The sequence below is a fragment of the Desmodus rotundus genome, chromosome 3 (assembly GCF_022682495.2).
Source record: "Desmodus rotundus isolate HL8 chromosome 3, HLdesRot8A.1, whole genome shotgun sequence".
In the NCBI taxonomy this organism is placed as follows: domain Eukaryota; kingdom Metazoa; phylum Chordata; class Mammalia; order Chiroptera; family Phyllostomidae; genus Desmodus; species Desmodus rotundus.
Window position 1 is genome coordinate 181,878,345 of NC_071389.1, and position 13,961 is coordinate 181,892,305.

Sequence of the window (13,961 nt, forward strand, 5' to 3'; positions counted from 1 at the left end):
GGGACAAAACGCTATTTAGCTCAGCAAGGAAGAGAGAATTGAGTTTTTGATTACAGATGTCAGGTCTGGAAACTCATGACCATAAACCCTCAATGAAAGAACTAACCATGAAAGCGCTAGGCAGGGAAGTGACTGAAAAACGAAACTCTTGATTTCACAGAGGCTGTAAACAAACATCTGGGAAAGGAGGAGCTGTCTTTTCAGGAGAGCAAGAAACTTTAGTGCTGATCCTGAGAATATCCAGAGTACAGCATGGTAAAGATGGAATGGACAAAAAAAAAATTCTATTTGAGTAATTCATACATCCAAAACAAAGATTTTTTTTGAAAGAAAAAATTGAGGACCAACATCAAGAATAAAAAAAGGAGTATTACTTGACTTCTATAGTATTCTTGAGTACTTTTTCCTTGAAATGGGTCTTCTTCCTACATGTTTTTTACCCTTCCTTCCCATTTAAATCCAGAGGTAGAAAATAAATTATTAAGAGATCATCTTTTACTTAGAATAAGAAAGAGCAGTAGGAAAAAATCAGTTCTGCTTTTGCTCCACCCCTGTCCATAGTTCCTACATATTTTTAAGGATGACACTGATTCCCATTGCCTTTTCTTATAGCCCTCATAAAGTTTTCTTGTACAAAGAAAATAAAACATTTCTATTTTTCCATGTCATCTTTGTAAAACTTTACACAAAGATTGGTTTCACTGATATGTTTTATTTTCTATCATATTAGAGCAATTATTACTCAAGTAACAGTATTTCTCTGTGGCTATTTCTACCAAGTAGTCAAAATTTGCAAATAAAAATTTTATATGTCATTTTTGCCAATATCAGATTTATTCCGTGCCAGTGACAGACATATCTATTTATAATTGTGTATTTTCATAAGAAATCCATGAAAGTGTATAATCTATAATAAAGTTAGGAGCAATTATACCCAGGTATTCCAGGACCACTATGTACTGCTAAATGTCCTATGCACTTCCAACCACTCTGCAAAGATCAGAGTGGTTCAAATGGAGGGGTCAGAACAGCAGGGTTTTAACTAGGGCCTCAATAGTCGGGCATGTCCACAGCTGAATGACAAACATCCAAATGGCAAATCAGATGTTACAAAGTTATTTTCTAGGGACCTATATGTACTGTTTCTACCATAAATTTACATATTTTAGGGGAGCTCAAAAGAAATTACAAATGTACCTACTCCAAACTGAAAGTTAAAATTTATTAAATAATTTTTACCTTCTTAAAATAATTCTGAGGGCTAGCTAATTGGGATAATACATAATAAATGGAATTCTCTGTAGTTATCATGGTAAAAGCAGATTATCTGAGTCTCAGATATTGGCTTACACTAAATAGTAGCTTGGCATTAAACAAAACCAGTGCATTTGACACATCATGAATGACGATATTTAAAATAAAAAATATATATGTATAAATGTTCTAAAAGGTAACTTTTATAAGCTTCACCCATTAACTGATGTAATTATGACTTGCAAACAGGATTTAGTAAGCCATTATTTTGTATAGGCAGATGTGTATGTTTTAGTTGCTGTTTTGAATTCTATTAGGGATATTTCTGACTTAAAAGCACAACAAAGATACTTTGATTTTTGAAAGGAAGATTAAAATCAAAATGGATAATACAACATAAAAATTATAATATATATATATATATGGAAATACCCTGAAAGCTACATGTGAATCGCTGAGAAGTGGCCCCTCTTTCTCGATGTAACTTATGCTCGAGTCTCCAGCAATTAGGTGTACGCTTCCTTCCATGCCCTCTACTGAGCTCTGACAGGCTGTGCTCTCTCCAGGAGTCAATGCTTTTGCAAGAGTGTCAAATGCCCTATAAGGAGACATCAGAAGCTGTGAGCTTGGCCAATCTCCACAATAAAATAAAAATTCTACATAAAATTCTGGAATTAAGATTTAGGCCTAAAAAACTGTTTACAAAATAAAACTTTGATGTATCACTGAACACTCTATTTCAGTGATTATTTATGACTCTCCAAAAGCAACAAATTAAGACTTCATATGTATGGTATGAAAAATATATTAATATTATTACCAGTAAACTAGTCTTTTAAAAAATCTTATGTAATTAAGGGGGAGAAAAATCCTTATACTTTGTTATGAAAATATGCTTTTACAAGTTATATACTTGTTACTACAAGATATCAACCCATTAACTTTACAAAGAGCAATTATTTAGAAAGACCAAGGGCTAGAACTTATCTGGACTTTATTCTATGTAATACAAAGTTAGGTTTTAATTTTACATAAAAATTCAGAGACTATTTTTAAACTTATGGTTATATAGCTACATCTAAACTATAAGAATTTGAGATTAGGATGGCAAATAATGAACTAATGGTAGCAAATAATTTTTTAAAATAGTTCCCCTATTTTTTAATGAGATGCCTTCTAGAGTTCCTTAAAAGCTGTTGTTCAACAAAGTGCTTATGGAGACTCTTTTCTTCAATATTTTAGCTAATGAACACAGTGTGAAAAAAAGCCTGAAGAAATCTGGTTTCCACATCCTAAGTATTAATATTGAGAGAATGGACAATAGAATTCTGATGGGAGTTTCCTGAACTGTAACTTAAAAAATGTAGTTGATTCAACTAAGTCTTGAAATCTGTTTCATCATTAAAAATTGGTGGAGAAAATAAATGACTGCCTAATAAAACAAATGTTTAACTCTAAATACACAGAAGATAAAAATTAGCAACTAAACTATCTAAAATATTAGACCCAGGTTATTATCTTTAGTGGGAAAAAAATTCCTGAAATTGATGACTACATTCTAACTTACAGTGCTCACTTATTGCTTATTACTTAGAATGTAACTTACTGAAAAATGCTTTACATTGAATACAGTTAAAACTTACTATGCCTTAAATTTTCTAAGTCTAATAGAAATACTTGTTTTCTGAAATTTATATAAATAGTATTCAATAAAAAAATATTTTAAGAAATACTAAAGGACACTTAAGCAAAAGGAAATTTAAGATCGAAATAGGCCTTACCTTGAAACATCACCGTTGGTATGCATTTCTTGATTAAATTCACACAAAGAGGTATCACCATTGCTTAATCCTTCAATCATAGACATTTTATTACTATTTTGAGAAAGTCCTTTAGTTTTTCCAAGATTTGCTAGTGATGTAACCACACTAGCCAATGTACTTAAATCTCCCTGACATGATTCAGCCTTAAAAAAAAAAAAAAAAGGTATTAAAACTCTGCAAGTTAGTATCAATAAAGTTTTAAATCTGAAATATCCAATTCTAGATTATAAAATGCCAAAAGAAAGGTACTCCGATTAAGATGAAACCTCAAAAGTAAATCAAAGAGCTTTGAGCATACAGAAACTTCTTGAGGAAAAAACAAGTTTATAAACATCATGTACATTTCCTATGTTTATACAAAATGTTTACACAAAAGCTACTTCAAACCAAAAATGACACATCACAGCCTCTTCTTCTAGTAAAAGGATATTAAATTAGATGATCCTTTATTAGTATTAAAATTCTGACATTGTTATAATTTCCAAGACATACTATATAAACTATAAAGTTACACAGAATTTAATAAAATTACTAGTGAAAAGAGGAAAAAAATGTAAATGTATTATTGGACAGACTTCCTAGGATCCCAATTTTTACCAGCCACTGTGTTAAATGTGTTAAATACCAGGAAATGTGTGGCTGAAAAATCTATGTACATATTTAAGATACTATGTTACACACTGCTTATTTTCCCACTGTCTTCAGCTCTTATTTTTCTTAATGATGTATATATTTGCATATTATTTATGTATTATTAGCTATAATTTTTTTATGAAAGAGAATTTCCTTAACTCTTGACTACCCAGAAATGTAATTTGTACAACAAAGGCAGGTAAGTGCTTGACTGTTCTTCTATTTATCAATTTTTACAGCACTAAGTCAATGCCCTAGAAATCTCTAATGGTGACAGATGAGTTTTGTGTATCATTTTAAATTCATAGATTTTTACGTATTCAATGTGTTTAAATCCATTAGTCATTCTATTTTATTTTAAATATTCAAATTATTCCATTCTAACCTAATGAGAGACCTTCAGTTGCCTTCTATGGCATATTGACAGAATCCCTTAATGATTTTTTTTTTTAAACACTTTATTTATTTATTTTTAGGGAGAGGGGAACGAGGGAGAGAAACATCAATGTGTGGTGGCCTCTCCCGTGCCCTCCACTGGGGACTTGGCCCACAACCCAGGCATGTGCCCCAACTGGGAATCAAACCAGTGACTCTTTGGTTGTAAAATAAAAAACACATTTTTCATTTTCACCAAAAACTTGATTGATTTGGATATTTTGAGTATGTCAGCTGTCTCCCATGTGGTATAACATTGATTGTTCACAATGTCTTGATTTGATCGCTATCAACTTCAACTGGTCTACCCAACTGTAGAGCATAGTCCAGCGAGAAATCTCTAGCACGAAACTTGGCAAACCACTTTTGACATGTTTGATCAGTCCCAGCGCCTTCTCCACACACTGCACAAATCTTCTTTTGCATTGCAGTCATGTTTATACCTTTCTTTAAATAATACAGCATAATATGCAAAAAATGTTGCTTATTTTCTTCCATCTTCAATATTAAAATGGCTACACAAAAATTCATCAATTTTGATAACTTTTTTAAAAAAAATGCACACTGATATGACAGCTGTCACAATGCAAATCTAACAAAATTGCTTTGAATGAAGTTAAAGACCACTAAGCACTACTAGAGCCATCTGGGGGGGGGGGTGCTGAATGAACTTTTGGGCCACCCCAATATTTTATTTAAACCTGACCACAACCCTGTGAAATAGGAATCATCACCCCTTTATTGCTGATAAGAATTATCTGTTGTCACTACAGCAGTAAACAGGGGAGGCACAGTGGGAAGTCAGGTCTGGTGGGAAAGCCTATGCTCCTAACCATTCTTCTCCAGTCCTTTTCTGTATGAGTAAAAGAATCTAACATTTTTAGGTGTCTTAATTGTCAGCTAAAACTTAAACACTTATATTCTCTTCCATTTCATAACATGTGCATGTAACTGAATTTTTACACTTTGCTACTCTTATGCAATGTGGAAAGACTTCAATCTCTGACTTGACAATTTGGGAACCATTTATCAGAAACCACACAAGGTGGTTATTGCAATTTTTTTTTCACTTTAATTTTTTTGGTGCACTGTTCCTGGAAATATTGCAATACTAGGTCGATGGGTGGAGTGAAGCCCCAATTCCATCTCCTAATTCCAAAAATCCATTTAATATATTGTCCTTGGATAGAGGACGTATCAGATACTAAACTGGTAAGAACAGATACTACACTTGATCTTAGCCAAAAGGCCATGAAGCAATGTTATTACAATTTAATACAAAGATATATTTAATTTAATACAAAGGAATGCACAATGTCTGGACAAAAAGTAATTTCTCAGCAACACTTAATTCTCTTCCTTTCCCAAAGGAGTTAATGTGTCAAAGAAATTATAGCTACAAATGTAATCTTGAATCATGTAGACAAGGCTAAGTAAAATCTTGTAACTCTAAAATGTATGGTGAGAGGCCAAATCTCTCATTTAGTAGCAACATGCTCACGCCAACCAGTGAGGCAGACATTCTCACTCTCCCTATTTTACAGATGAAAAAGGAAAATGAGGCATTGAGAGGTCAAATAACTTGCCCAAGGTTATGCAAGTGGCAGCTAAAATTTGAGTCAAGAACACAGGTATTCAGAATGCCATCAAGTATCAAGCAACAAATATATAACAAATTTGGCCATATATAGGATGAATAATCTTATAGGGTATATAAAACCAGATCACATTACAGGCTGAGAAAACAAGTCATAGGGGCTCCCTTAAATCTGGTTTCAGATGGGAGCCTTCGGGAGAGAATTTTTTGTTCTCATAAGGGAGTTTCTGAAGACTACAGAAATTTCATATGCTTGATTTAAATAAACAAACCTTGAAAACGAGTTTGACACCCCTGCTCTAAGAGAACCCAGATGACTTGGATACATAAAATGAGAGCTCTTGCAACCCTATTCCTACTCTTCACTCAAGTCAATGATTTACGGTATATTACTATTTCTCTTGGCACTATTTAGGTGTATTACGATTTCTCTTGGCACTATAAAATCTGTAGTGTAATATAAAAGAAGTATTAAATTTTTTTCATGTATTATAAATATCTATTTAGGACGATTTTAATTTCAAGATGAAAAACAACCTGAACGACTTTTAAATGTCTGTCACTTTCACACTGAAGCTACAATTGATCTAGGAGAATAATAAACATTTCTACTGACAAATTTTTATAGTATTTGTATCCACAAAATGGAGGGCAGCATAGTGGGTCCCCTCATGGCACAAATCTTAGCAAAGTCAGCCTGTACTTACAGGAAAATCAAGGAAACCTAACATAACACCAATCACAATCCTCCAACTCAGCTCCAGCTAGCTTATCTTAACCTAGGAAAACAGGACCTGGTGGCCTTCAAAGGAAATCTCTGACTTTGCAGCTAATCATGCCCTGTGCCTTGTTGCTGCTTCTAACTCTCTATAAAACTCAATCTTGCCCAAAATCCCCTGGGAAAGAGTGTTCCACTGCTTAGGAGGCACTTACCCCTCCAATGCATGGACTGTTTTCCCTTCAAGAAAGAGCACCAAACTCACTGCTAAATTGTTTGTTTCAGTTTTGTCATTTGACACTACCAAACAGTTGACAATTTATATTTTTTTAAAAAGCCAACAACTTGTAACAGGAAGTATTTAAGATCAAATCAACTGACTAAATTGATGGAGATAAAGAAAAGGAAACCATTTTAAAAACTTAAAAATATGTAATCTTTAAATTAATTGCACTAACCACACCTTATCTGGTGTCATCAGCACAGCTGAGTCAGTTTTTACTCCAGACTGATGAATGTTCACAAACATTCCTGAATCTAACAGTCCTGTTGACCTGTGACAAATAAGAACAAATTTTAGCCTTAGTTTCAGTGGGAAGAAAGACGAGTGACCAGCTACTTAGTATGTTTTATTTGTTGTTTTTACTCTACCTTGCAGTTTCACTCTCCGTCACAAAAGTGGGAGTTGCAGCTAATGGGCTTCGAAGGTCTTTTCGAATGTAGATTTTTTCTGTTGAAGCGGCACAGTTGGAAGATTTTTCTCGTGATACTTCAATGGGTTTTCTTTCACACTGAACAGCTGCAAAAATGTGTCAGACTATGTCACAATGCAGAATTTACAGACTATTATTAATGTAAGCTCTAGGTCAGCAACGCTGCTAATGGGAGACAGGGTTACCATAACTGAACCCAAAGATAACCAACCACCAATCTTCAAAATTATCTGCACATTTAACAAAGCTGCTTTAGAAAACTTGTAATAGTAAACAGTAAAAATGGCCATTGTGCATCTCTCGTTCTCTTTTCTCTTCCTGTCACCGCTGTGGCAGAAATGTAGAGGAACTGTTATCTTTTAAAATTTCACGGTCGAGAATGAAAACTGAAGTTAGGAGTCCCTTTACTTATCTGTATGAGAGTTTTATAAAATAAAATCATATTTAACCATTTGAAAACAATACTAATAAGAGTCACAAAACAGACCAGTTAGATTTTTCCCCCCTTTTAGTTGAGGGCAGTTTGAAAAATAATTCAACTGTTTAGTCTTCATTTATAAAATATATTTCACTTATTTTATAGGAATTTTATTTCATGATATTAAGGAGGTACAGTTTGTATACTTAAATGCACATTTTCTGAGGGAAAAAAGCCAACAATATTCAAATCCGAGTTTTGCCACTTATCAGTTGTATGACCTTGGACAAGTTACTAAATTTGTTTACACAAATTGTAAAGTGGGTAACAGTAGTACCTACTGTATAGACTTTTGCTGTGAGAATAAGAAACTTATTTTATACACTACAAAGTTAGGCATAGTTAGAGCTCAATCAATATTAGCTATCAAAAACTAAACTTATTTAGCCCTGGCTGGTGTGGCTCAGTGGACTGAGTGCTGGCCTGCGACCCAAAATGTCACTGGTTCAATTCGCAGTCAGGACACATTCCTCAGTCTCAGGCCAGGTCCCCAGTAGGGGGTACTTGAGAAGCAACCACACATTGATGTTTCTCTCCCTCACTTTCTCCCTCCCTTCCCAAAATATTCAAAAGAAGAATATATATATATTTAAAAAACAACTAAACTTATTTAGTTAGTTGTGCTTTTATTTTGTTTACCATGTTCAAACTGCAAATAGCAAGTGGCATACAGGCACTCAAAAATATGTGTTGAATGAATTAAAAATACATACATATGTACATATTTCGATATTTTAAGTTGGAAAACTATACATTAAAAAGCATGTAAAACTGTAATTTTAATGTGCTCATTTTAACATACGTCTAGAGTTTTCCTGAATCCTTAATTTTCTCCTTTAAAGCTAATACATACAGTCTTGTTTCATTCCAAACGCAATACATCTCTGTAACCTGCAGTATTGACAGCGGTTTCGATGGTGTTTATTGATAATACAATCCTTTGATCCTCGACATGAATAAACTAAGTTTTTTCGGATACTTCTTTTAAAAAATCCTTTGCAGCCTTCACAAGTTACTGCTCCATAATGACGCCCTAGAGACAGAACATTTAGAAAAGTTATATTTTAATAAGCCCATTTCTTCCCTTTAAACAACATATATGAGATGAAACTGAGATTTTTTAGTTTATGACACAAGAAAAAAATGTAGGAATTACCAAATAGAAAATGAAACCACCACATTCTCTGATAGGATATATTAAACAGTATGAATTTTTAAAATTTTACAAAGTAACCTTAACAATGGTATAGAAAATTGGGGAAAGAGAAGAAACAAAATCACTCAGAACCCCATTAATTTAACGTAATAACTATTTTCAGTTCTGATATCACAAATTAGATTTCTGTCAAATATTGTATAAATATATTTTCATCTGAAAACTATGATCCAAAAACAGGATATCAGTTCACTGGTATCTGAATGATAATAATTCCTCCTCACTGTGGGTTCTATTTTTAAATCTCTGGAAATATCTGTTGCACTCGGATTCACCTATCATTTCACAAACTGTTTCTTTGGCAGAAAATCTGTTACAAATTGAACACACTCTGAGAAAAGCTCTAGTGGAGGTTTTTGCAATTAAGCTATAGGAATAGATTAAAGAAAATTAACAAAAAAACCTGCGCCCTCAAACGATATCACAAGGGCACGTGTAAATACAGATGAATGGACCCGGGTTTGTATTTCTGGCATGTAGTAGTAATGGCCAGAACTGGGATGACTTAACCCTGAACACTAGTAACAGGGTTTGGAGAAATGCCTGCTGAGCTATGCAAAGAATCAAATAAAGGTAACCAGAGCTTGTCCACCTGAACAATTCCAGTTACTCTGTATTCCCAGAATGAGAACAGGGCTCAACAGGTAGGTCAATAACTTAATGTTATATATTACTAAAAATCACAACTCATTTTTAAGCAATTCGTTGACAAAACTCGTCATATTCAAAATAATTTCCACACATTCATTCAGTTTACTTTCAAAAGGTTAACTTTGATAATTCTTTGAAATACACATTTTATGTCATTGCAAGATGAAATTAAACTGCAATGAAGTGAAAAATCTTTATGTGAACAAAAAGTGCTGGGGAAAAAATGCTAAATTTCATGGGCTACAAATATGAACCATAAAAACTACATGCTCCTTTTATTTTTTCGTGTTACCGTCGGTAAAAGAAACATGGTAGTGTGGTAGCTATTTTAACACCACAACACATATAGGAGAGTATTTTTAAGTTACCTGATGCTTTGTCTCCACATACTACACAAAGATCAAAAATCTTATTCGGTCCTTGGTCTGAAGAATTATCTGTTAAGAGCTAAATAAATACCCCCAAATAAAAACAAAACACAGTAATTTGTTATTACTCAATAATGATCTCATGTAAAAAATTAAAAGAACATTCAGTCAGTCTTACTTTTTGCTTTCTTTTTCATAAGTTATTCTGAAACTTTTAACATTTTATGCATATAAAAATTTCAATGTTGTAAGAGGCAAAGATACATCTTTTAAATTTGTTTCATAATAATTTCTTTAAAGTAAACAGACTCTTAAACACATGAATACATAAGTAGTTTTTAATACAACTCACAGATTCAGCCTTTAATATTCACATGGAACACGTCAAATTATCGCAGCAGTTATCAGTCCCACCAAGACATTTGTCTTCAAACAACTTAGAACCTTCCCAAATGGAATGACTAAAATATGCTCTAACAGCATAAAAAATAACTCTAAATTTTAAAAAATAAAGTTACAAAGCACTGTGATGATGTACTAACTTATGATTATGGGACTGTGAGTGGTACACAAAGGTATAAAGGTTTAGGGGTAGTGGTCGGACACACAGACTCTGGAGTCTGATAAACGGCAGCCAGTCCGTCCTGAGTGGCGTGGCCGTGGGTGAACTACGGAGCCTCTTCAGGTTACATAAAGAGCTCATCACTAAGGACAGTTAATGCTGGTAAAGAAATACTAGTTTCTTCTTTTAGTTTATCCTTCAACCTTTTCATTGTTTGTTTTCTTTCAATCCTTTGAAAAATGAACAAATTAATTCAACCCCAAAAATATGATAGAGCTCTTAGGAAACACCTTCTCCCTGCTTTACAACAACTCCCAAAGCAATCGTCTACTTTGACTCTTTTTCTTCTTTTAGGGGTGTGAATCAGGAGTACTTCTGATTTCAAAAACTTTAAACAGTCCACAATTATTATGTTATAGTCGTATTATTTCTTTTTATATCACCATAAAAATCAGTCTTCAATAAAAAAAAAGAAGACCCACATTCTGGTATTAGATGTCCTTTGAAAGTATCTAAAACAAATATCACTCTTTTTCTTAATAGTTTATCTATTACAAATGGTGCTAATATTGTATCTGCTACTTATTTCTAATGGTCTAAGAGAGAGTAAGGAACTTGCTCACATGTCATCTTAGGTACCTAAACCAGAAATCAAATCATCGTGGCCCAGGGAATTCTGTCCTATGTTTGTTTCTCTTTCATTGCTTTTAGCTATGATCCATAAAGTACCAATATTGCCTTTATTTTTATACTACAGAAATTTTACAAAAAATAGTAACTCAAGGTTAATGTCACTAATCATAAAGCATGATGATAGTAAGTACCCTTGATATGATGTGATGAAAATGGCACTTCACCTCTGCGATCCCCCTCCCCCAAACCAACAACCCCATCCAACAGGAGAAAAACGGCGAAGTCTCAGAGTGGGGCGACCTCCACCATGCCTGACCAGCGCTCCTCAGAACTGTCAAGGCCGTCAAACACCAGGGAAGGTGAGACACTGTCACAGTGAAGAGGAGTCTAAGGAGACAGGGCAACTAACTGCAATGTGTCACTTTGAAACAAAAAAGAATACTAGGTAAAAATTAGAGAAAGTGAAAAATATCTATTGATTTTAGTTGATAATGTATCAGTATGAGTTCATTAATTATAACTCATAGTATCATAGTAATGCAAAAATGTTAACAGGAGAAACTATATGTTGCGAGGTTATATGGGAACTCTGTAGAGTCACTTAGTATTTCTATAAATGTAAAACTTCTAAAATATCAAGTCTATTAATAAAATAAAGATGCATGTTATAATTTTTTTAGTGATGGCTGTCTTGTTCATAACTTTTTATAAATCCTATCCATTTTCTACCTTAGCAGTTTCCAAAATGATGTAACTGTAATTGGAAGAATAATCTATTAGAATACATACACAAGATTTTCTATTTTGTAAATTAGGAGTTTTTCATTACTATAAGGAATTTTCTTTGATCAGTTTTTCATCAAAAAATAAGGAATCCAATTTTAAGAGAGCACTCCCCCAAAATCTCTCTGAAGGCAAACTTGAGGGTTCATTTTATTTATATTCATTATAGCAAAAAGCAGTAAAAATATCTACATAACTACAGATATTAGTGTGTAAAAGACCTAACTGGCTCTTGAAGAATAATGTATAACTAGCAAAAATTAACACCAACACAACGTCAAGTTAATCTACACTACTGAGTGCCAATATTAAAGCAGACCATAGGGGAGACGGCTTGCTACGTCAACCAAGATGCAGATGACAACAGGAGAGGCGCACTGACACAGACAGCAGCTATGATACCAACTTCTTGACTTGGAAGCTGCTGGTTAGGCCCAGGCGCTCAGTCCTGGAAACCGTAGCTACAGAAGAGGCTCCTGATCTGGCGGTTCGTTAACTGTGCAGATGCAGCAGGTCTCTGAGAACCAAGTTCTAAAATGTGCTCCAGCAGTTATTTTTGGAAACCTGACCTGGAACTGTTTTCTCCAGGCTTCCCAATTCTTTGAGCTCTCTAAAATTCTATTTTTGTAATAAAAAATCCTCTCCTGAGGATATATTTATTGATTTTTAGAGAGAACAGAGGGAGGGAGAGTAGGAAAGAGTGGGGGGAGGGTGGGGTAAGGGAAGAGAGGGAGAGAGGAGGAAGCGGGGGAGAGAGAGAGATATATAGATGAGAAAGAAAAACATTGACTGGTTATCTCCCATACACACCGTGACCAGGGATCAAACCCACGACCTAGGTATGCGCCCTGACTGGGGACTGAACCCACAACTTCCTGGTGTACAGAACGATGCTCCAAGCAACTGAGCCACCTGGCCAGGGTTTCTCTATATTCTTTATTAAATTCCTTCCTGCCAAAATAGCCAGAGTGGATCTTACTGTATGCAGCTAAGAACCCCCAAAATACACGGGTGCTAAGTACATGTGAGGAACAGTATAGTGGCCTACAGGAGAGGGCAGTCACCACAGATAATCTGCACAGCACATACATTTATGGAAGGTTTTTTTTCATACTAAACATGAAGGACATAAAGTTTTAATGCCAGGACTAAGGACATGCTTTTTCATTCTTTTCGAGCATACACTGAAAAGATCCTCTGCAGTTATTTACCTGGAGGTGCTGTGCAGACAGATCAGGAGTTGTGAAAAATAACTGGTTGACACCTGCGGCATCTGGAGTTGTGAGAAAAACTTTCCCCGGCGTGGAATCTTGCCTGGCCAGAATGACTTTGCCTGGAGTAGAGCCATCGTGATTTGTCAGAATGAACTGCTTGCCTTGTGTGTTATGCTCAAGGGCTGTCACAATCTGGATTTTCTGGCCTGTTTGCTGCTCTGTAACAACCTAACGCAATCATGTAGCATTAACAATCAAATCGACTCATTTTTTTTTTCTTTAAGAACACAATTTTCTCATACCTTCAACAAAGCTAGAAAAGCATACCCATTACATATATACTCACTATAATACACACATACCTTTTAAATTGGTAATTCTACTTCCATGAAATCCTACCTTTCAGAAATAAACAAATGTACAACTAAATAAAGGTACAATAATAGTAAGAACATTTAGACCTCACTATTTTGATTTCTTCCTTCCCCTTCCCTTCCACCTTCTGTTTAGACAAACAGGTTTTTGGTCTATTCCATTTGCAAAGTACCCTTTGTTCTGGGTCTGAGAAAGAAATAAACAAAATCTTTGTTCTCATAAAGCTTTTATTTTAGTGAGAAAAGATGGGTAAAAACCACATAAGCAAATAATATTGTCAGGTGGTATCAAGTGCTATGAAGAAAACCTAGGTAAGGTGAAAGTGACTGGTGGAACTGCACAGACATGAGTGAAGTAACAGACCAAGGTTTACGCCTGTACTAGGCTAGGGGGAAGTACATCCGGGGTAGAGGAAACAGAACATAAAAGAAGGGGTGGGGGGAGAAGTGTGTTGGACACGCATGAGGCAAGAAGCACAGCAAGAGAGCTGTGTAAGTGAAACCAAGTG

General features: G+C 34.6%; 1 protein-coding gene and 1 non-coding gene across 4 annotated transcripts in view; both read right to left on the reverse strand.

Moving 5' to 3' along the window:
• The window catches only part of NR2C1 (nuclear receptor subfamily 2 group C member 1), a 42,456-nt gene that overhangs the window by 18,570 nt on the left and 9,925 nt on the right, over positions 1 to 13,961 (reverse strand). For all 3 annotated transcript variants that reach the window (XM_024579125.4, XM_024579124.4, XM_024579123.4), the window contains exons 3-9: positions 13,076 to 13,306; positions 9,887 to 9,965; positions 8,505 to 8,684; positions 7,112 to 7,259; positions 6,924 to 7,014; positions 3,036 to 3,220; positions 1,687 to 1,852 (exon numbers count right to left, since the gene is read on the reverse strand). In XM_024579125.4, coding sequence (XP_024434893.1) covers positions 1,687 to 1,852; positions 3,036 to 3,220; positions 6,924 to 7,014; positions 7,112 to 7,259; positions 8,505 to 8,684; positions 9,887 to 9,965; positions 13,076 to 13,306 — 1,080 coding nt within the window. The remainder of the gene's footprint in view (positions 1 to 1,686; positions 1,853 to 3,035; positions 3,221 to 6,923; positions 7,015 to 7,111; positions 7,260 to 8,504; positions 8,685 to 9,886; positions 9,966 to 13,075; positions 13,307 to 13,961) is intronic.
• On the reverse strand, positions 5,224 to 5,406 carry LOC112322088 (U2 spliceosomal RNA). Its single transcript, XR_002976582.1, has one exon. It is a non-coding gene; the product is annotated as a U2 spliceosomal RNA (small nuclear RNA).